The sequence below is a fragment of the Helobdella robusta genome (assembly GCF_000326865.2).
Source record: "Helobdella robusta unplaced genomic scaffold HELROscaffold_83, whole genome shotgun sequence".
Classification (NCBI taxonomy): Eukaryota; Metazoa; Annelida; class Clitellata; order Rhynchobdellida; family Glossiphoniidae; genus Helobdella; species Helobdella robusta.
In genome coordinates this window covers 302,953-326,934 of record NW_008705481.1, presented here as the reverse complement: position 1 = coordinate 326,934, position 23,982 = coordinate 302,953, and the positions used below count along the sequence as shown (strand labels likewise).

General features: G+C 41.0%; 1 protein-coding gene across 1 annotated transcript in view; it reads right to left on the bottom strand.

Moving 5' to 3' along the window:
* HELRODRAFT_194551 (hypothetical protein) overlaps nucleotides 1-23,982 on the bottom strand; it is a gene marked incomplete at its 5' end in the record, with an annotated part of 36,264 nt that overhangs the window by 9,667 nt on the left and 2,615 nt on the right. Inside the window, 43 exons of the mRNA XM_009032562.1 lie at nucleotides 57-172; nucleotides 730-847; nucleotides 1,234-1,352; nucleotides 1,582-1,677; nucleotides 1,905-2,084; nucleotides 2,459-2,594; nucleotides 2,927-3,018; nucleotides 3,589-3,747; nucleotides 4,122-4,207; nucleotides 4,558-4,652; nucleotides 5,008-5,138; nucleotides 5,459-5,578; nucleotides 6,150-6,359; nucleotides 6,734-6,967; nucleotides 7,083-7,209; nucleotides 7,487-7,573; nucleotides 7,858-8,000; nucleotides 8,122-8,436; nucleotides 8,986-9,052; nucleotides 9,978-10,210; nucleotides 10,675-10,771; nucleotides 11,095-11,207; nucleotides 11,669-11,767; nucleotides 11,921-12,010; nucleotides 12,854-12,950; nucleotides 13,938-14,053; nucleotides 14,368-14,499; nucleotides 14,900-14,989; nucleotides 15,823-15,934; nucleotides 16,525-16,592; nucleotides 17,241-17,333; nucleotides 17,579-17,698; nucleotides 18,098-18,217; nucleotides 18,455-18,538; nucleotides 18,969-19,073; nucleotides 19,796-19,917; nucleotides 20,304-20,487; nucleotides 20,643-20,774; nucleotides 21,011-21,118; nucleotides 21,735-21,824; nucleotides 22,304-22,449; nucleotides 23,363-23,455; nucleotides 23,749-23,849. Coding sequence (XP_009030810.1) covers nucleotides 57-172; nucleotides 730-847; nucleotides 1,234-1,352; nucleotides 1,582-1,677; nucleotides 1,905-2,084; nucleotides 2,459-2,594; nucleotides 2,927-3,018; nucleotides 3,589-3,747; nucleotides 4,122-4,207; nucleotides 4,558-4,652; nucleotides 5,008-5,138; nucleotides 5,459-5,578; nucleotides 6,150-6,359; nucleotides 6,734-6,967; nucleotides 7,083-7,209; nucleotides 7,487-7,573; nucleotides 7,858-8,000; nucleotides 8,122-8,436; nucleotides 8,986-9,052; nucleotides 9,978-10,210; nucleotides 10,675-10,771; nucleotides 11,095-11,207; nucleotides 11,669-11,767; nucleotides 11,921-12,010; nucleotides 12,854-12,950; nucleotides 13,938-14,053; nucleotides 14,368-14,499; nucleotides 14,900-14,989; nucleotides 15,823-15,934; nucleotides 16,525-16,592; nucleotides 17,241-17,333; nucleotides 17,579-17,698; nucleotides 18,098-18,217; nucleotides 18,455-18,538; nucleotides 18,969-19,073; nucleotides 19,796-19,917; nucleotides 20,304-20,487; nucleotides 20,643-20,774; nucleotides 21,011-21,118; nucleotides 21,735-21,824; nucleotides 22,304-22,449; nucleotides 23,363-23,455; nucleotides 23,749-23,849 — 5,376 coding nt within the window. The remainder of the gene's footprint in view (nucleotides 1-56; nucleotides 173-729; nucleotides 848-1,233; nucleotides 1,353-1,581; nucleotides 1,678-1,904; nucleotides 2,085-2,458; nucleotides 2,595-2,926; nucleotides 3,019-3,588; nucleotides 3,748-4,121; nucleotides 4,208-4,557; nucleotides 4,653-5,007; nucleotides 5,139-5,458; nucleotides 5,579-6,149; nucleotides 6,360-6,733; nucleotides 6,968-7,082; nucleotides 7,210-7,486; nucleotides 7,574-7,857; nucleotides 8,001-8,121; nucleotides 8,437-8,985; nucleotides 9,053-9,977; nucleotides 10,211-10,674; nucleotides 10,772-11,094; nucleotides 11,208-11,668; nucleotides 11,768-11,920; nucleotides 12,011-12,853; nucleotides 12,951-13,937; nucleotides 14,054-14,367; nucleotides 14,500-14,899; nucleotides 14,990-15,822; nucleotides 15,935-16,524; nucleotides 16,593-17,240; nucleotides 17,334-17,578; nucleotides 17,699-18,097; nucleotides 18,218-18,454; nucleotides 18,539-18,968; nucleotides 19,074-19,795; nucleotides 19,918-20,303; nucleotides 20,488-20,642; nucleotides 20,775-21,010; nucleotides 21,119-21,734; nucleotides 21,825-22,303; nucleotides 22,450-23,362; nucleotides 23,456-23,748; nucleotides 23,850-23,982) is intronic.

The window sequence follows — 23,982 nt, the reverse complement described above, 5'->3', positions numbered from 1 at the left end:
CCTCATCGTGCCAGCATCACCATACCATCATCAACGTCACCATCATGGAAACTGACTTGCTCAAGGAATCGAGGCATACAGATGGTAGAGAATGTTTCCTGGCTATCTTTCCGAATTCCACCATGCCGACAGCTGTGTGGTGCACCCCCAACATCGAAGCGTTCTGCTGGGACTGTGTGTGTTGTGTGTGTTTGTATGTATGTGTGTGTTTGTATGTGTGTGTGTATGTTTGTTTGTTTGATAATTTGTTCGTGTGACGTTGTATTTGTGTGTGTGTGTTTGTATGTATGTGCGTGTTTGTTGTATTTGTGTGTGTGTGTGTTTGTGTTTGTATGCCTGTTTGTTTGATAATTTGTTCGTGTGTGTTTGTTTGTGGTTTTTTGTGTAACGTTGTATTTGTTGTATTTGTGTTTGTGTGTATGTTTGTGTTTGTGTGTGATTGTGTTTGTTTGTTTGTGTGTGTGTGTGTGTGCGCGCGCGCGTGTTTGTTTCTGTGTGTTTGCAGTAAAGTGTGGAGTTGAAAGAAAGAAGTTGGAAATAGAACTGGCCTTGTGAAATTAATTAAGTGAAGATTTGAAGATTTTGCCGCGGTGAAAAGGCAGCTGTTTGAAAGGCAGCTGTTTGAAAGGCAGCTGTTTGAAAGGCAGTTGTTTGAAAGATAGCGATAGGTATGCGTGCGTTTTGGTTATGCAACTAGGAAGGCCAGCAGTGAACAGGCGAAAGACTAACAACATCGTTCGTCCCGAGCTGCTCGTAGATGTTTGTGATGGCCTGGAAATGTTCTTGCCTCCACTGGAAGATGTGACCCCAATGTGAAAGGTCATCTGTGATTGAGGGCATCCTGTTCCTGTGGTCGGTCGTCATGGTGGGAGTGGTGGTGGTGGCGGCGATGGTGGTCAGTGAATCGACGAAGATAAGAAATAAATGTATATGCGGGATTCTTACTGAAAAACAATGAGACAATTAAACAAATACAAACTAATCAACAACAACCTGCAAACAACAACTTATCGAATCAATTAAAAACTCATAAAAAAATCAACAACAGCAACCAAAACCAACAACTACATCAAAAACAAAAACAACAATAACTACATTGGCAACAACAACAACGACATCAACAACTACAACAACAACAACAACAACGACATCAACAACTACATAAACAACAACAACAACGACATCAACAACTGCATCATCAGCAACAACAACATCAACGACGACAACAACAACCTCCATGTCTTGATGATAGCCTTGATGTCATGATTGCTCTGTTCCCTTCCCATGGAGGACGGCTGCATGCTGGCCGCCAGGGAAGCCGCCTCCTGTAGCTCAATTATCAACTGCGCTGCCTGGATAACGCATAAATTATGCTAATCAGTCACGCATAAGGTTAATTAATTGTAAATTATATATTAATCAACTAGGCCAGGTTGAGTGCATACATTGGGGCAAAGTTCGTTACAAACTTAATTGATATTATCATCATCATCTCTTACCTACTCTCAATATCACCATCACCTTCCACCCTATAAGCATCATCAACATCATCACCATCACCACCACCACCATCATCAGGACCTGTAGATATTCCACATGGATCTGAGACACAATGTGGGGCAGCCTCCTCCACTCTTTTATTGCCAGTCCACTCGACGTCTCCACCAACTTTTCCACCTGCATCATCATCATCATCATCACATCGTTACCACCACCACCATCTCCACTACCACCACCATCATTTTAACCAGAGTAATCATCATTATTGATTATCACCAGCATAATCATTGGCCAGCAAACTTCTCGTAACTCACACCATCATCACCATCGTCACTAGGTTTATAGCAAACGTCATCATCAACACTCTCCTTTATTGAAACCCTTTCCATCGTTATTCTCATCACCATCGTCGTCAGCATAGTACACTCACTACCGCCCTCCCACCACATCACTCTCCCATCCCACAACCCCAAAAGACCACCACCCACAGAGGACAGGTTCTGATCTTCGGGGTGACACACAGCCAGGTACCCCTTGTACAGGTTGATCCTCCAAAGATCCTCCCGCGGACAACCATCTTCAACCTGTGCGTGTGTGTGTGTGTGTGCGAGTGTGTGTATGTGTGCGAGTGAGTGTGTGTGTGGTGTGTGTTTGCGAGTGAGTGTGTGTGCGCGTAAAGCAATGTGTGTTTGCGTGTGTGATACAAGCGGCACACGTGTTTGTTGAAGTTAATCATCGTTGAATGAGTGAGTAACTAAACAACACAACAACAATCATTCGCCGTCGTCAAAACAGTCGCTCAACAAATACACACCAAAAAATCACACTATAAAACACACAACTGTCAACCAATCATTCAAGTCGATCAAAAACAAAACTCCGCTCACACCACCATTTCTGCCAACTAATCATACACGACCTACAGAAAAGACCCGCCTAACAAATGAAATAAACTTACCAGTACGAGAGCACTTTTAGTGGCCTGCCATTGGCTCTGTCTCCAGGAGCTTTCAAGCATGAGAGCGGGGTTTAAGTGGTCGGGGTTTTTGGAGTATTCCAGGATCAAGTCCCAGTGATTCATCTCCTTGCTACATCTGTTTGTGATGATGACGACGACGATGATGATGTAGTGATGTGGTGACGACGATGGTGGTGATGCAATGATGTGGTGGGGATTGAAAGTAACATTTAGCCCGGGAACGATAAGCGACAAAATGTGACGATCTGCTAGAGATGATGAATATTATCATCACAACCACCGTCGTTATCATCACCCATTTCATCATCACCACCATCACCACAAAAGCAGCACCATCATCCTCACCAACATCACCACAGAAGCACCACCATCACCACAGAAGCACCACCATCATCCTCACCAACATCACCACAGAAGCACCACCACCACCATCATCATCATAACCACCTGAACCATTGATTCTCCCAAAGTTTAAATTCAGCCACCAATGAATTGGGAATGGCTGTGTGGATGCTGTCAGTTTGACCCTGTGACATCACCTAGTTGGATGGTGGTGGTGGTGATGATGGTGGTGGTGATAATGGTGGTGGTGACGACGGTGTGAAGGATGATGGTGATAAAGTGAATGGTAAAATGTTGATAACGATGATGGAGTGATGGAGAAGTAGTCAAAGAAGTAGGTAGAGTGTTCCAGAAAAAAGGGCCAGAAAAAGCAAAAGCAGATTTAGCAAAAGAGTGTTTAACACGAGTTAAGAAGAAGTGAGAAAAAGAAGACGATCGTAAACCGGGGCGTTTAGGTTCAATTAATATATCTGATAAGTACTTGGGAGATAATTTAGATTGAGACTTATACATAAACGTGCAAATTTTAAAAATTATTCTATATTTTATAGGTAGCCAGTGCAAGAGAACCAGATATGGAGGGAGATATATGAGAAAAGAAAGGGGCACGAGCAGCAGAGTTAAAAGCTTTACTTAAAGGATAGAGTGTAGAATCAGGAAGACCATAGAAAAGCAGAAAACTGTTGACCTATTCAAGAAAAACACCACCCACCCCATAGTACTAACCCCCACCCCACAGTACTAACCACCACCCCCTCCCCACTCACCTTCTCGTATTCCTCCTGTGCATGGAAGAAGAGACCGTGCTGTTCGAGGGCGATGGCCGTGTATGTGGCCTGATACTTGCACCTCTTCATCCACACCCCAGCCACCATGTCCTCCTCCTTCAGACGCCCGTACAAATCAACCATCGCTTCTAAAGCGTCCTATCGTGGCAGTGGTGGTGGTGGTTGTGATGATGATGGTGATGATGATGGTGGTGGTGGTGATGATGGTAGTGGTTGTGATGATGATGGTGATTGTGATGATGATGGTGGTTGTGATGATGATGAAGTGGTGTTGATGATGGTGGTGGTTGTGATGATGATGGTGGTTGTGATGATGATGATGGTGGTGTTAGTAATTGGTGGTTGTGATGATGATGGAGAGGAGGAGGAAGAAGAAAGATCATTAGAAAAAGAGATAATCATCATCATCATCACCGTTGACATCACAATCATCATCACCACCACCACCACCAGAAACATCAGTATCATCCCAATCGTATCATCATCACCATCACCACCACCACCCTCCTGACCATCTGTTTCGAAGTGGCACTACTCTGGGCGGCTGTGGCGTTCGGTAGGAGCCCCTGCGTGTTCAACTTGCTGAACAGCTGAGAACCTATCAGATCATCATCATCATCGTCATCATTATCATTCATCAGTATCATCGTTATCGTCAATATTGTTATCACATTATAGGCACTATCACAGCCACTGACGGTTGTATAAATTACATATTATCGTTATCTTCATCATCATCATCATTATCACAATCTTCACGATTTCTACCAATGCATCATCACCATCATAACCACGTGACATCATCATCAACACTACTACATCACCATCATCATCATAACCACGTGGCATCATCATCATCAACACTACTACATCACCATCATCATCATAACCACGTGGCATCATCATCAACACTACTACATCACCATCATCATCATCGCGAAGACCGACCTAGCAGCCCCCCTTGATACACTTGTCCCTCCAGGCAGAGCAAGCACCTGTGCCAGATGTTGTGACTCTTGGCCAGGTACTTCAGTATTGACGGTCTGTTTGCATGGGCGTTTAGTGTGTATGTACGTGCGTGCATGTGGCTGTATATGTATGTTGTGTGTTATATGCATGTGTGTGTGTGAGTGTGTGTGTGTGTGTATGTGTATTATACGATACGATACGATACGTTATATGCGTGCTTATATAATTTGAACATCTCGAACAGAGAAATAAACAATACAATATACACCCAAAAATACACGATACATACAAATACCCATCTAACATTCAAGACTTACTCAAAGATACAGACAAACAAACAAACACACACACACACACGCACACAGAGAGAGAAAAAGAGAGAGAGAAAAACACACACACACATACACACACAAACAAACACACACAAACCTAATATACAGAGATGGTGAACCGCAATATGACATTGCCTCAACGAACGCCTTGATGGCACTTGGATGAGAATCACGTTGAACGAGGTGGTTGCCCGACGCTATGAAGGGGGTTAACTCGTTCTTCAGGAACTGTGGTCGGGTCAGTATCGGTGGGCAGGTGTGGTCATTGTGGTGAAGGTGGTGGGTATGATGGTCGCGGTAAGGATGAGGTTATTCCAACAAGTAAAACTACACCACAACATGATAAGCAAACAACCAACCAACCAGCCAGCCAATCAACCAACCAATCAATCAGTCAACCAATCAGCGAACCAATCAACCAGCCAACCAACCAGTCAGCCAGCCAGCCAACCAACCAAACAATCAACCAACCAACCAATCAACCAACCAACCAGCCAACCAACCAGTCAACCATCCGACCCAACAAAAACTTTCTAGCGCCCACTAACATTTTGAAATTTATCGTTGAGTGTGGCCCAGACCCTCGGAAAGAATTGGATCCACGTGTCGTAGGCCAGTGTCGTGGAGTTGTGGCACATCTGGATCAAGGACTCTATGAAGACCTGTGTCTGGTTGATTGAATGATTGGCTGAATGATTGGCTGAATGATTGGTTGAATGATTGGCTGAATAAGTGGTTGGTTTGTTGAATGATAGTTTGAATGATTGTTTGAATGAATGATAGGTTGGTTGAATGATTGTTTGAATGATTGGCTGGTTGGTTGAATGACGTTTTAATGAATGATTGGTTGAATGATGTTTGAATGATTGATTGGTTGGTTGAATGATGTTTGAATGATTGGTTGGTTGGTTGAATGATGTTTGAATGATTGGTTGGTTGGTTGAATGATGTTTGAATGAATGGTAGGCTGGCCGGACGATTGCTTGCTGTTCAAGGTAACCAGTCAATGCGATAGTGGCCGATGGTCATGGTTGGTGTTAGTAGAGAGGCGGGATAACTCAGTAATAAAAATCCTGCCTCCATCTAACTGGGTTCGAATGCACGCGTGGATGGTGCGTTGCATCAACTGCGCCACAACAATGAACTCAACAAACAGCACCATCACATTGTTACTTACTACTCGAAACATTCATCAGCACTCTGACCGAAATATCACGAACAGCACAAACAATCTCTAACCTTGTCAGTGACCTGCTGACATTCCTGAATGAACTTGACCGACCTCGAGGTCAACATATTGATGGCAGCCTTCCTGACGTCCAAAGTCATTCTCTCCATGGCACTGACCTGCATCATGACGCAATCCTGCTGGCTGGGATCGCCGCTGAATGCACTGGGGCAGGAGGTGGGAGATGATGTTGACGTCTGCTGCTGCTGCTGCTCAGAGTCCTGGTAGTAGTGGTGGTGGTGTGGCGATGATAGGGGCTGATGGTAAGAAAAAAATCAGGTATTAGAACGGTTTTTGTGCTGGTTTTACAACCAATCATCAACAATCATAATCCAAATTAAATTTGAAACGACGATGATTATGAAAATAATAACTTTCGTGAAGAAGATTGGAGTGATGATGATTGGTGTAGATGATGAAGCTGACGAAACCTAACGATGATGACAGTAATGATGGTGTGAGTTGTTACACAACACACACACCACACACACACACACACACACACACACACACACACACACAAACAAAAACACACATACATGGTCAAAAATACGCACACATACATAAACATATATAGAAACACATACACACAAACCTCTCTAGAAGCTCCAGCCTCCATACTTTGATCCCCACTCTCAACCTCCATGGGAACAGCTGAAGCAGATGCAGCGGCAACGGGAGCAGCCGTTGAGAAGGTAGCAGCTGGAAAAGTGGCAGCCATTAATGAAGATGATGATGACGATAACGAAGATGTGCTGATAGGGGCCAGAAAGCTGTTGGCAGAACTTACATTGACGTCAATGTTCAAGTTGGTCACTAAAAAGAGGAGCTGGTTAGTGGAGTGAACGAGTGAGTGATTAAGTGAGTGAGTGTACGAATGAGTGAACGAGTGAGTAAACTAGTAAATAAATGAACGTCGCCATCATCATCATCGCCATCATCACCTCAAGGCACTGTTTAATCCAAAAGTGTCCGCCCATGGCCTCCCAGTTTTGTGTGGTGACGATGTAGTGGAGGCGGTCGAACAGCCGCCTACGCATGCTCGCTTCGAACGTCGTCATGAACATTTTCCTGTTTTGTAGTCGTTGTTGTTGACGATGTTTGCGGGGTGACTGATGTTGCTGGTTTTGTTGTCATTGCAACAGTATTGTTATAACAGAGCATAAAAACACAGTCACCTTGTGATTTGCTTCAAAAACATCCAACCACAAATTACAACACACAAATTTATATAGAGAATCACAGAAAAAATCAAAACATACATACAGGCAAACAGACAAACACACAGAAGGACAGACAAACAGACAGACAGAGAAACAAACAGACAGAGAGACAAACAGACAGACACCTGATATGCGGCTGTACACATCTTAGACCAGCCAGGAAAGCGGGCTCCAACTTCGAGGCAAGGTCCGTTGTCTTCAGTGTCTCATCACTGATGATGATGATTGTAGTGAAGATGATGATGATGATGTTGTTGTTGACAACGATAACAATGATATTTGGGGTGTTTGTTGTATTTGTAAAAAAAAGAGGAAATGCCAGAACGATTATTATTGGCTGATTAAAATAATAATCATCATCACCACTATCAACATCATCATCACTATCATCATCATCACTATCAACATCATCACTATCATCATCATTACTATCATCATCACTACCATCGTCGCCGTAATCATCATCCTCATTCTCACCATCATGCCGACGACCTACCTGTACAAATAATGGACCAGTTCTAGGAACTGAGCGTTGATCTCCAGGTCGTCTGGGAACCTCTTCTCCACGAAGTTCATCAGCTTCATGAGGAGGAAAGCTTTCTCGCGTAGGCAGGGTATCTGGTTCACTGAGGCTGGTGACTGCAGGCGTGGTGGTGTGGTGATGGTGGTGTGGTGATGACGTTCATCATTTGAAGGATGGCTGTGACGATGATGGTGTTTATCATTCGAAGGAAGGGGATGATGATGATCAACAACTTACCTTATTCTTCATCCATTCATCAAGAATCTTCAGAATGGCTTTGATAACTTTGACGTCGGGACTCTTCTCGATCAGCCCCACTAAGATATTTCCCAGGAACCCTTTCCTCATCTCTGGGTTCATCACCCCAGTCCGATTCTTCACGAGGTCAAGACTAATTATCAAAAGTTCACAAAGAGAAACAGTGCTCTCCGGCGATGCTGCTGCTGAAGCTGCGGCAGCAGCTGCCGCTGCTGCTGCCGATGACGATGCAGCCGCTGATGTGGAGCTGCCAGCTGCTGAACTTGCTGGTGCAGTTCCAGATGTCGGAGAGGACTGGAGATGGATGATGGTGGTTGGTTGGATGGTTGGTTGACTGGTTGTTGGTTGATTGGTTGGATGGTTGTTGGTTGGTTGTTGGTTGGTTGGGTGAGCAATTTAATAAATATTCAATAATGATGAATAAACCAATGATAGCTGATATATCATAAGATCAAAATCAATTAATCAATCAACAATAAGTACACAACACACAATACACATGTACGTACACTCGATGCATTTTTTTTAAACAAGTTTATTTCATGAAAACACATGGAAAAGGATTCCAAAAGAAACCAAAATTTCAAATAACACTCGATGCATAAGTACGTCTAGCACGTAGGTATGATACATCCAGTATATAAAGTATGTCCAGTACATAAGAACTTACGCCAAGTTCTAAGGGTATAAAAACACACACACACAGAGAGAGAGAGAGAGAGAGAGAGAGAGAGAGAGAGAGAGAGAGAGAGAGAGAGAGAGAGAGAGAGAGAGAGAGAGAGAGAGGAGAGAGAGAGAGAGAGAGAAAAATACCAACAAACACACAGTAAACCGAATGGAAACCTGAGTGGTGGAGGACAGATGTTCACGAACAAGTCTTTGTAGAACTCTCATGAATGATGTAATCAATCTGGCGATGATGATGGCGATGATGATGACCACTTTATTAAAATGATAATAATGATAAAGGCAAGATGATGACTAAGCGACGAAGAAAGAAAGAAGGAAGTAAGGAAGGAAGGAAGATGTTCAGCGATGATGAGTGATGATGGTCATTTGAATTATTACCATTGAATAAACATTTAAACGCTTCAATAACGTCATCATCAACTTAATCGCCGTTACCATAGCATCCTCCTCCTCCTCATCATGCTCCTCATCATCATCATCATCATCATCCTCCTCATCATCATCATCACTACCTATCGATATAGCTGGGGTTATATTGGCAGGCAGCCTTCAAGATCATCAAAGTTCCAAACAACTGGGCATGCGTGCCTCCTGAAACTCTGCAATCAACCAACCAGTCAATCAATCAATCAACCAGTCAATCAATCAATCAACCAGTCAATCAACCAGTCAATCAATCAATCAATCAGCCAGTCAATCAATCAACCAGTCAATCAATCAATCAACCAGTCAATCAATCAATCAACCAGTCAGTCAACCAGTCAATCGATCAATCCGCCAACTCGTCAATCTTCAACAGATTAATCATTCAGCTTAATAATAAAGCAAGCAATAATTCGACGACAATTAAATCCAAACAATACAATGCATACACCTTCAAGATATTGACTAAGATATTTCAAAGAAATGTCCCTTAACCCCTCACTTCTTACTTTTCACTTTCGCCGTCAAAGGGCTTAAGCTCTTCACGGCGTTCAAGACTTACTTAAGATCATGCAAAATGTCGACACGCCGGTAAAATATAGCACAGCGCTAATTATCGAATCGGTAAATGTAATTCAGTCCGGATGGTCGATACTGCGAAACAGCGATGTTAACCGAAGCAACCGGTCGGTAACTCATGGCTACATCGGCTCGAAACTTACTTCTCGTAATTGGCTAGACCTTCATAGATGAGCTTGGAGACACAGGCGTACAGGCATTCCAGTTCTTCAAACTTTGAGGCGACAGTCGAGGCGGCGGGTTCGGTGGGGAAAATACTCATGAGGTTGGAGAGGAGGGTGTGGACGACCCTGATGATCCTGATGTTCGTGCTCGTCATGCAGGCAGCCACCCCACGCTGCAGCGACTTGAAGCTGCTCAGTATCGTCTCCTTTTTCTGGTTGGTTGCACGTTTGTGGATGGATTTGTCCATTGGATTGATGGATGGATGGGTGGGTGGATTGATGGGTGGATGGATGGGGGGATGAATGGATGGATAGATGATAATTGTAGACAACAAAATATAATTAGAGCAACAAATAGCATCAGACAACAAACAAATGTAAACGAGGAACATCATCAACAAACCATCCCGCAAACAGAATCTCATCACCATCAAACAACACATCAACACAAACAACAACACAACACATGATCCCAAACAACAACACAACACATCATTACAAACAACACAATACAAACAACAACACAACACATCATCAATCACAAACAACACAAACAACACAAACAACAACACAAACGTCAAAAAACAAACAACAACACATCATCAATCACAAACAACAAAAGACGACGACACAAACGACACGAACACAAACACAAACAAACAAACAAACAACGTACCAGTATTCCAGTTAGAAATGTCAACAATTCGAGTGATGTGCATATGTGGTTGATGTTTGGTTGTTGGCCTTCTACAGACATCAGAATTTTATCGAACCTAGTCATGATGATGATGACGATTGTGATGATGATGATGGCAATTGTGAAGATGATGATGACGATTGTGATGATGATGATGGCAATTGTGAAGATGATGATGACGAGGATGGTTATGATGATGAAAATGATACTAATTGTGATGATCATAATTGTGATGATGATAACGATGACAATAATCACGACTGCAAAGGTCGTCATCATCATCATCATCCTCACCTTCCTCCTCTCCATCATCATCACCATCATCACCACCACCATCATCATCATCACCACCATCATCATCATCACCACCATCATCATCATCATCATGAGAGAACTGACCAGTTAAGTTTAAGGTCGATGTTTGACCAGACTTGCGGGGAGAGTGCCTTCTTCAGTAGCAGGATGCAGCGACGAGAGAGCTGGTCACTCGGTGAACCTGGTGTCTCAGTCATCTAGAACGTGATTGGTTGGTCGGTTGGTTGGTTGGTCGGTTGATTGATTAAATGAATGAATGATTGAATGAATGAGTGAATGAATGAATGAATGAATGAATGAATGAATGAATGAATGAATGAATGACTGGTCGGTTGGTTGGTCGGTTGATTGAAATAATTGATTGAATGATTGGTCAGTTGGCTGATGGAACAAATGATTAACTGAATGTTGACTGATAGTTGGTTAATTGATTAATTGATTGATTGATTTGCTGATTGAGAATCGGCTGAATGATGCATCAGTCATCTGATTGATTGAATGATTGAATTATGCATGCAGAGTAAAATACAATGATAATATTCATAATTTAAAAGTTAAATCATCAAAACATTGATAAAATGATCGATTGATTGATTGACTGATTGATTGATTGATCAAACAATCGGTTGATTGACTGAGTGACTGATTGAAACGAGACCTGACAAGCAATCCTGAGTAGGAAGTTGACAGCAGTATCACAGTGTGCTTTATCGATTGGTTTGCTTACCTCAGGACCTCCACTAGCTGTTTTCAATGACTGTTTGAGTTCGGGTGAACGCACTTCCGCTTTTTACCACCATCATAATCATAAGCACTATCACCATCATCGTCAACATTATCATAATCGTCATTACTATCATCATCATCATCAGCAGCAGCAGCACAGGTATCATTACCACCACCGACTGACCTCATCACCCTCTTCAGCAAGCCTCTGGACCTCCCAGTTTAGGATGACCTCAGCAAGGTCAACTGCCAACTTTCTGTGTTCAGCTGTGGCCTGCAATATCAATCAATCAGTTCATCAATCAATCAATCAATCAATCAATCAATCAATCAATCAATCAATCAATCAATCAATCAATCAATCAATCAAACAATCAATCAATCAATCCCTCAATCAATCCATCACTCAAAACAACCACTCCTAACGGTGGGGGTGAGTCCGAGCCTCTGGATACTACTAGCGACGTTCTGGATGAGGTGTGAACGCACCAGGTAGTAAACTTTGTGGTGTCTCACGATCAGCTGACTGTTGGTTGGTTGGTGGGTTGATTGGCTGGTTGTCAAAATTATTGGGTCAGTGATTGATTTGAATAATTAGTAGATCGGTTGGTGTGCCTCGGTTACACGAATATCACACACTTAAGCATTGAAGCACACACACACAAACACACACACAGACGCACACACACACACGCACAAACACACACAAACACACGCACAAACGCACAAACACACACGCACAAACACATAGGGATAAGGTACTATGAGTAAATAATAATATAAATGAATACAGTATGTGGATAAGTTGAGCGACAGTGTGGCCATCCTCTGAGATGATCTTCTTCGTCCAGTGAGCCAACATGTTCTGTTGGTGGTGGTAGTAGTGGTGGGATGGAAGAATGGATGGATTAAACGATAGATGAATGAATGAATGAACGAATGGGTGGTAGATTTTGATGGTGGGTTAAACTATTTTTTTCATCATCATTGTCATCGTTATAATAATTCTTTCTCCTACAATTCACTCACTCATTCACCTACTCACTCAATCCCTCACTCACCCATCCACTCACTCACTCACTCACCCACTCACTCACCCATTCACTCACGCACTCACATTTTCATCCTCCATCCTGCCGGGCATGACCGGGGTGAGGACGTCGAGGGCCTGCCTGACGATGGCGCGTGCCTCCACCGCATGAGCCTTCAATAAGCTGTGAAAGACCTGCGCGTTACGATGATGATGACGACGATGATGATGGCGAAGTGATTGTCATGACGACGATGATAATGGTGAAGTGATTGTAATGATGACGATGATGATGGTGAAGTGATTGTCATGATGACGATGTTGAGTGACGTTGATGATAACAAGATAATGATGAAGATAATCATGGTGATAGATATCACGGCGACATTGGAAAACATTACGATCAAGTTACAAAAACTTCAGCGATAAAATCTTTTGAAATCAGATTAGCGAAACAACTAACCAACCGGCGAACAACTAACCTAACAACAGACCAATACACTGACAGACCAACTAACTAACGAACCAACCAGCCAATCAACCAACCAGCCAATCAACCAACCAGCCAATCAACCAACCAGCCAATCAACCTACCAATCAACCAACCAACCTGCAGAACGATTCTCTTGTGAATGGCAAACTTGGCGATGATGTGACTGAGGAGCAGATGTCCATGGTACTTTGTGGCAGGGTCGACGCATGTACTAGTCAGCAGACAAGGCCAGGCAAACGTCATCAGTCGACGTAACTTGCTACCTTGTTTCCTATTGGTTGATCGTTCGGTCGATTGGCTAATTAGACAGTTGATTGGTTGGTCGATTAGGCGGTTGGTTGATTGATTGTTCTTTAGGACAGGTTTTATGTGGATTGATGTGAACATTTGAATAGGTTTGTAGCATAAGTTAATACAATCCTATTACTTAAAACACATTTTTTTAATGTAAATATTCAACAGCAATGAGACTTAACTACAAACCAAAAAAACTAAAGAACAGAAGAAACAGTTTGAAAAAATACAACACAGAGAGAAAAAAACAGCACAAAAAGATACAACAACATTTACATATAAAAAAACAGCACAATACAAACCGAAATGCAAACAAACAACATACAAACAAAAAACATGCATACAAACAAAACAATACAATATAGAGTAGTATACAATACAAACTTGTTGGCAACATCGTGGATGTATTTTGAAGCCTTGTCGACAAAGAGACACGAGAGCTGGAGCAACAAAATACGAACTGCGTCTGAAGTTCCGAAGGGATTGTCCGGGTCAATAACCTGGTCATGATGATGATGATGATGAAGATAATGATGAAGATGATGAGAAGGTGGAAGAGGAGGAGGAGGAAGAAGAAGAGGGGGAAAGGGTGACAATGGTGAAGACAGGAAAGAAGAAAAGGACAACGAGGAAAGCAAAATGATTATGACGATTACGTGATGAATGAAAATAAAGATGATCTAGATTTGTTGATGTTGTAACGAGGCTGTTGAAACAGCACAACTGCCATAGTAGCACACAAACCGACACTCCCAGAAAGACAGTCAGACGGAGACAGAAACGGACAGACATAACAAGTGAAGAAAGGTAGAACCTTATTGATGAAGATACTGATGACATTGTCGTCGCTCTCCTGATCCGGTGTCGGCGGACCTCCGATCAGCTGCTCACCCTCGTCCCTGTCAAATGACTCAGCAAAACACGGGATCAGAATGTGCTGCAGGATCTGTGCGTGCGAGCGTGTGTGTGTGTGTGTGTGTATCTGAGTGAATGTGTGTCAGTGTTTATGCGTATATATGTTTGCGTGTCTGTGTGAGTGAGAAAGAGAGAGTAAGAAAGGAGAAAGAAAGGAGAGAGAGAGAAAGAGAGAGAGAAAGAGAGTCTATGAGAGTATGAATGTGTGTGTGTATTTGCCATCATATATGCTGATTAACCAACCAGAAAATAAGTTTGCCTTCTAACTAATGTTATAAAAAGCCGGAATATCATTACAGCTATGACATTAACCAACCAGCCAACCAACCTATCCACCAACCAACCAACCAACCAACCTATCCACCAATCAACAAACCAACCAACCAATCTATCAATCACTTCAATATAAAATCAATCAACAAATTGGAAACCTTCGATTTAACTTCCTGCGACCAATCTTTCAGATGGAATATCTCTACGAATTTGAAGAAGGCGTTCCTTTTCCATTCAATGCTGTATGTCTGCAAGGGAAAAATATAATAATAATAATAATAATAATAATAATAATAATAATAATAATGACAATATTATTGACAATAAATAATGAAGATAAAATTTAATTAGTATCTTTTTTAAATAACTTCAAGTTTGTAAACTACTGGCCAGTAGGAGAAATTAATTTATCTTTTCTTTTTTTTTCGTTCTGCAGATCATTTCATCTCTTAAAGGACCACATGTAACAACTCACGCTTTAGCAGATGACTATGAATACGACTAAATATATATACGAAGTTCGTATAGGTCTCGTTATTGTTTCGAGATTACAAAATAACAATACGAGTCGAAGCTCTTTTTTTTATTTCGATACGAGATTTTTTAAAAGTTGTCTCGTTTGAATAACGATATGATAACGAGAATAACGAATCGAGACGCAGATGCATATTAGAGTTGAGGTTCAGCCCGATCATTAGTGTGATGATCGAGAATTACTAGGTTGCATATGTTCAAGTAACGTAAAACATTTAATGATTGTAAAAATCGTTTGTTTATACCTCTGTTTCGAGATTTATTTTGCATGTATATTTTAACCAAAAACACGTTAAAGCCACGAATCCACAAACAAAATACACTGAACTTATAATAATATTAATAATGAGATGAAGAGAAAGAAGAAGAAGAAGAAGAAGAAGAAGAAGAAGAAGAAGAAGAAGAAGAAGAAGAAGAAGAAGAAGAAGAAGAAGAAGAAGAAGAAGAAGAAGAAGAAGAAGAAGAAGAGGAAGAATAGAAACAATAATCCGAATAATAAAGACGACGACGACGATACGATGATGATAATGACTAATGAGTAAGGAACCTTGGAGACAGTTTCCTCAAGAAATTCTTTAAAAAAGGTGAATTGTGGCATGTACCTGCCCGTGAAACACTTTAACATGTGGAACAGTAACTCCAGCTCATTTGGATGGTGTCTGTATGCATGCGGTCAATCAATGTGGTGATGGTGGCGTGGTGCTTTCAATACAATACAATACAATACAATACAATATAATATAATGCAATACATTACAATAAAATACAATACAATATAATGACATACAATGCAATACACTACAATACAATACACTACAAGACAATATAATGCAATACAATGCAATACCATACAATACAATAAAACACAAACCATACAATACAATACAATACAATACATTACAATACAATACAATGCAATGCAATACAATACAATACGTTACAATACGTTACAATACAATATAATGCAATAAATACAATGCGATACAATACACTACAATGCAATACAATACAATGAAATGCAATACAACACAATATAATGTAATGCAATACAATACAACACAATTTTAGCAGGCTGCCTTGAAGAACAATAGAATAATGACAGAACAACACAATACACATTATACAATAAATATATTACAATGATATATAACACAATACAATACAACACAATACAAAACATACAATACAATACAATACATACAACACAAACACACAAAAATTTTGAAAACAAATCTTGAAACAGACTGACTTGAAGAATGAGAGAAGGATTTCAAGAAGGATACTCGGTTCCTGCCACAATGGGTAATCTACTGACCCCTGGTGATGTCAGGGAGTGAGAGAGTTAGTGAATGAGTTGATAAGAAAGTGAGTGAGTGAGTGAGGGAGTGATCATCGCACCACCAAACCATCACGATGATAAAGCAGTGACTAACAACATTCTGATGTCTGTCATGGAAGTCCCTGTCAACCCATAACGTCAGCAATTTGGCAACCACCCTACTTTGGCCGGCCAACCAGCAATCATCTCTCTCCACTAGGATTCTGATGCAGGTTACGGCGAAGAACTGCTGTTCTGGATACTACACGTGGAATGCGTGTTTTTATGAGTGTGTGTGTGCGTATGTGTGTGTTTGTGTGTGTATGTGTGTGTATGTGTGCGTGTGTATGTGTGAGTGTGGGTGTTTGTGTGTGTATGTGTGCTCGTATGTGTGCGTGTGTGTATGTGTGAGCGTGGGTATTTGTGTGGGTGTGTGTAGTGCGTGTGTAGCATGTCTATGCTCCAATTAGATGAACAAATATCAATGCAACCTTCAAACAAACTAGCAAGCGTAAAATCAAATGAATCAATCAAATCAACAGACATACAAACAAGAAAACTTACATACAATACATAACTACAAACATACAAACAAGCATACGAACGTACAAACAAACACACGGACGAACAAACACACACACACAAACCTTATAAGGCGGCACAGTGAGGTTGAGCAGTCTCTGCGGATTGGTCATGAGGTTGTCACGGAAGCTCTGGCCTTTGTCCTGTTCTAATAGCCACTGTTTGAATGAACAAATGAACAAATGAACGGATGAACGGATGAACGAATGAATGAATGAATGAATGAATGAATGAATGAATGAATGAATGAAAGAAATAAATACATCAACAGTTGAAAGGAATAATAAAAAACAAATGAACGAAAAATTTAAAAAAAGAACGATTAATAAAGGAACAAATGAATGAATGAATGAATGAATGAATGAATGAATGAATGAATGAATGAATGAATGAATGAACAAACTCGGAACAGAGCGTTGAATGAAGTATCCTGAAGCTTCCCCTCGCTAAAGAAGAAGTCAACGGTGGCCTCTGGATGGCGAAGGAGGAATTTTAAGGTAGGCGGCCGGAAGGGGCTGTTTGACTGTTGGGTGGTGATGACGATGACGATGGTGATGGCAAAGAGAGCGACGATGACGATAGAGATAACAAATAATGATGATGAAGCTGATGATAACAACATAAAAATGGACGATGACGACGCTGGTGCTGACGATTACACTGATGATGACGATGACGTGGATGATGATAACAGAAGTACTACAGCACTATCGACAACAAAACACCACTAAAAAGTAGCAAAACAAGAAACCCCGCCAAAAGTTACACCCAACAATAAACAACAAGAGCACTTTCATTAAAAAAAAAAGACAAAAAACGATCACTACCAACAACAAACACCAACACAACCACTATCACAAGACCACCAGCAGCTGCAACACTGACAACCGCCAGTAACAAACAGCCACAAACAGCCACATACAGCCACAAAGAGATCCTTTTCTCCCTTGACTACAAGCATCACCAGCAAATCAATCATTTTTTGGGAAGCTGCTGGAATCAAGTGAAACATCTCAATGATAGCTGCGCATATCTTTTGCTCCTGGCGGCGGTGATGATGACGACGATGGTGATTACAGTTATGATAATGATGTGTGTAATGACGTATGAATGATGATGATGATGATGGTGACGATGAAGATGATGATGACGATGGTGAACGTGGTGATAACGACGGAGATTATATTATAAACGTAGTGATGATGATGGTGAAGATGTTGATGACGACGACAATGGTGACAATATGATGATGACGATGATGAAGATGACGACGACTGACCACTGGTAAGACTTGTCCGGTGGCTTTGATTTGGCAGAGTTTTTGAGGGGTCGATGAAAATTCAAACCACTTTTTCAGATGAGTCTGTGAATGACGACGACGATGATGACGATGATGATGACGATGATGATGATAATGATGATGATAATGACGATGATGATCATGATGACGATAACGATGATAATGACGATGATGTTGACCTTTACAATGCGAGTTATTTTAAGGAAACGATATATTTACAATTAAATCAGTCAATAGATCAACCAGCCAGCCATTCAATTATCCACCCACCTAACCAACCAATCAGTCAACCGACTAACGAAAACCAATCAAACAACCAGTCAAAACCAGGCAACCAAGCAACTGACCAATCAAAATTGACCAACCAGTCAAGACCAGGCAACCAAACAACTGACCAATCGAAATCGACCAAACAAAACCAACCAACCAGCATTTGTTCGCACAGTTTTTCGTTAAACGTGTTGGGGAATATCTGCGTGAGACTTGAGAGGACCTTGATGCGGTGGAGGTTGAGGTTGCTGAAGTCTGAAAGGTGTTGCAGGAGGGGACGCATAGTCGTGTGGACCATGCTGATTTCGACCTGACAACCTGATACGAACTGTGTGTGTGCGTCCGTGTATGCGTCCGTGTGTGCGTCCGTGTGTGTGTGAGTGTGAGTGTGTGTGTGTGGAAGCGCGTGTCTGCAACCAGCTTGGTATGAGTGCTGGTGTAGTAGTATGTGTTTATTCTGTTAACGTCTCTCGAAAGATGAAAATTTTAAAATGTTTATAACTTTTTTATTTCTGCGCGCGCACGTGCCCGCATTTCGCATTTTTATTTTGTTAATGATGAGATACACGATAAAGTGGTGCATCAATTGAAGAGATACACGATATAGCGGTGTATCAATTAAAGAGATACATGATATAGCGTTGTATCAATTAAAGAGATAGACGATATAGCGGTGTATCAATTAAAGAGATACATGATATAGTGGCGTATCAATTAAAACGGTTAGTTCAATAAGCTTAGTAGAGACAGACGATTGATTAACTAAATGATTAATGAAATAATTAACAATCAAATCAATTAAGGAAACAAATTGGTTAATTAATTACTTAATTAATTAATTAATTAATTATTAATTAAATAATTAATTAATTGATTGATTAAGGAAGTAATCAATTAATTAAACAATCTAACAGGCTTAATAAGTTTACTAAGTACACAAGTATCGGATAGACAGACGATTAATTAAATGATTAACGAAATAAGTTATCTAATTAAACAATTAATTAATTAGTTAATTAGTCAATTAAAGGAGTGTGTAGGGCGGCTCACCCTCTTCATGCAGACAAGAGCGACATCCTGGAGTTGGACGTTCGTGGAGTTGAGGGCCTTATAGAGGATGGAGAAGATGTTGTTCTGTTTTTCGGAGACGTGGTGGCAAGCTGACAAGACCTCTGTTGTTGTGGTTGTTGCGGTGGTTGTTTTGGTAGTTGTTGTTGTTGTGGTGGTTGTTTTGGTAGTTGTTGTTGTTGTTGTGGTGGTGGATGTTTTGGTGGTTGTTGTGGTTGTTGTTGTTGCGGTGGTTGTTGTTGTTGTTATTTTTGTTGTTGTGGTGGATGTTTTGGTAGTTGTTGTTGTGGTGGTGGTGGATGTTTCGGTGGTTGTTGTTGTAGTGGTGATTGTTGCGACGACATGACGAGTGCCATTTTCATCATTAACCAATAATAATAAAAATAATAATAAGAAGACGAACATCAAGAATAATATTAATATTACCATTGTTATTATTATTATTATTATTATTATTATCATTTACAAATAGCACATCTCCGGTACTCACTGATCGCACTGATCCTCAACGGTACAAAGTCAGAGACGTTTTTGTAGCAGTTCATCCGAAGAAGGGCAGCGTCATCGTCATCACAGAGGTGGCAGAGCTCCTTGAAGAAGAGCTGATGTTCTACCACGTTCATGTCCAGTGTCACTAGGTGGGGCTCCATGCACATGCAGAATGCATTACCCTCCTGTCCGTCACCGCGGTCGTAAGTGGTGGCGGTGGTGGTGGTGATGAGTGGTGGTGGGAATGAGGTGGTTGATAATAATGGTGGTAAGAATGGTTTGCTGATGATGATGACGGTAAAAAAAAGAAATAACTAAACAGTCAAAATACAAAACTGACCATGATCCCGATCTGGGCCTGAGGTGGTTGGTAGCGTAGCAGATGCTTCTTAGGGGGCACAACGTCCATGATGACTTCTTTGAAGGGCTCCATCAAGCAGTTCAGGGACTGGTTGGTGGCTGCAGCGAGAGACTGGAGAACGTGCATCACCTTCAAGTAAAAAAAAGTTAATCTGACAAACTGACCAAACAACAAAGTGGACAACAAACGACCAACCAACTATATAACAAGTTATCCAATCAACCAGCCAACCACCATTCATTCCGCCAATTAACCACTCAACCAGCCATTCAGCAAGCCAACCAACAAACCATCCATCCATCCATCCATCCAAACAAACAAACGAACGAACAAGCAACAAAACTTACATGTTCCCTAACAAGTTGATTAGGAGACGTGATGTGCCTGCACAACTCTTTGACGCAGTCAGAGCAAGAAACAGTGAAAAATTCAACTTTTTGTTGCTCAGTCAGCTGCTGTTGTTGTTGTTTTTGTTGTTGTGGATGTTGTTGCGGTTGTTGTTGCGGATGTTGTTGTTGCTGCTGTTGTTTGAGAGATGAGGCAGCCTTCGAACATTTGATGCACATCTCTTCCATCACTGTTCTCGCAACTGTCAAAGTACCATTCGATACCTGGGGAGCACCAATCAATCAGTCAATCAATCAATCAGTCAACTAATCAATCAACCAATCAATCAATCAATCAACCAACCAATCAATCCACCAATCAATTAACCAACCAATCAATCGATCGATCGATCAACAAACCTCCCCCGTTAGATCAGTGATGACGAATATGAATGCCTTCAGGTAGGACAACTGCCTACTCATCAGAAAGTCCAGCGAGGCATTTTCGTACATGAACTTTATTAGCAGGCATCTTAATTTATTCATTCATGAATATTTATGAGACATTTTAACTAATCAATCAAACAACCAACTAATGGATCAGTCAACCATCAATCAATCAATCAATCAATCAATCAATCAATCAATCAATCAATCAATCAATCAATCAATCAATCAATCAATCAATCAATCAATCAATCAATCAATCAACCAATCAATCAATCAATCAATCAATCAGCCCAACGCACCCTCCTATCTTGTTGTACCAGGCCCGCTCGTAACACAGGTACACAATTTTCTCGGACAGGTACTCAAATAAGGGCAGTTTGCAAGCCTACATTTAGGCCAGTGAGTAATAGATGAATGAATGAATGAATGAAAGATGATAGATATTAGATATATCAATGTTAAACGGAGATTTATAAGAAAAAACGAAGCACTAATATCAAAATGAACAACCGATGAATCAACCAACCAACTCAATGAACTAACCAACCGACTGACCAACCAACCAATCAACAAACCAACCAACCAATCAATAAACCAACCAACCAATCAATAAACTTACAAACCAACCAACCAACCGACTAACCAACCGACCAACCAACCAGCCAACCAACCGACCGACCAACCAACCAACTGACCAACCAACCAACTGACCAACCAACCAACTGACCAACCAACCAACTGACAAACCAACCAACCAATCAACCAACCAACCAACCAACAAATCAACCAACTGACCAACCAACCGACCAACCAACAAAACAACCAACCAACCTTATCTTTCCCGCCAAGCAGCATGACGGCCACCTTCAAAATGGTGGCCAGCGCGAGGAGGCTGATGTTAGCGAGGTCTCGTTCCTCGCCACCGATGATGTTGATAATGGCGTCGATCATCGTCTGCGGGTCCAAGGTCATCATTGAATCGAGGTCATCCTGGTTCAAGGACGATGGTCCTGCGGTGATGGGTTTCAAAGATGATGAAGCAGGAAATAGATGAATGGATAAATGATGAATGAATGAATCAATCAATCAATCAATCAATCAATCAATCAATCAATCAATCAATCAATCAATCAATCAATCAATCAATCAATCAATCAATCAATCAATCAATCAATCAATCAATCAATCAATCAATCAATCAATCAATCAATCAATCAATCAACCAATCAATCAATCAATCAATCAATCAATCAATCAAATCAATCAATCAATCAATCAAATAATCAATTAATTAATCAATCAATCAATCATTCAATCAATCAATCAATCAAAATTTATAATTTGCTTTATAAAAATTAATCAAATGAAGTATCAACAAGCTAGACAAAAAGATATTTTTAGAATTTAATCTGGCATGGCATGAATAAGCACTAAAATGATAATTATCATCAAGACATCATCGTCGTAATTAACACCGCTGTTGTAGTCATCATCATCATCATCATCCTCATAGTCATCATCATCATCGTCATCATAGTCATCATCATCATCATCATCCTCATAGTCATCCTCATAGTCATCATCATCATCATCGTCATCGTCGTTATCATCTTCATAGTCATCATCATCATCATCATCATCCTCATAGTCATCATCATCATCATCATCATAGTCATCATCATCATCATCATCATAGTCATCATCATCCTCATCATCATAGTCATCATCATCCTCATAGTCATCATCATCATCATCGTCGTCATCATCCTCATAGTCATCATCGTCATCATTATCCTCATAGTCATCATCTTCATCATCATCGTCGTCATCATCCTCATAGTCATCATCGTCATCATTATCCTCATAGTCATCATCTTCATCATCATCGTCGTCATCATCCTCATCGTTTAAAACCGAACTGACCGATCTGCTGGGAAATAGCCACCAGAGCGTAATGAGTGACCATGGAGATGATGAAGTCATTGACGTCCGTCAGGTCCTTCACTGAAGAGGCCACTGTTTCGAATTGTTATTGTTGCTTGCTGACGTTAACAGGTTCATTTACTACAGTCCTCATCATCGTCCTCATCATCGCCATAATCATCTTCATCATCACCATAATCATCTTAATCATCGCCATAATCATCTTCATCATCACCATAATCATCTTCGTCACCACCATAATCATCTTCATCATCGCCATAATCATCTTCATCATCACCATAATCATCTTCACCGCCACCATAATCATCTTCATCATCACCATAATCATCACCATAATCATCTTCATCATCACCATGGCAACCAACCAAACATGGCGCACAGAGCTTTGATGTGTGTACGTCTGGCGTGTACATCGGGACAAATGTACAGCGAGGTGGAATTCGGTTGGGGGGTGTACGCCGTTAGGCTGCAGGTGGATGAGTGGAAGGATGGATAGATGGATGGATGGAGAAAAGGTAACAAACAAACAAACAAACAAACAAACCAACAAATAAAATGTAGAAATTATAAACGAATTATAATTCCCACAAAAATAACTC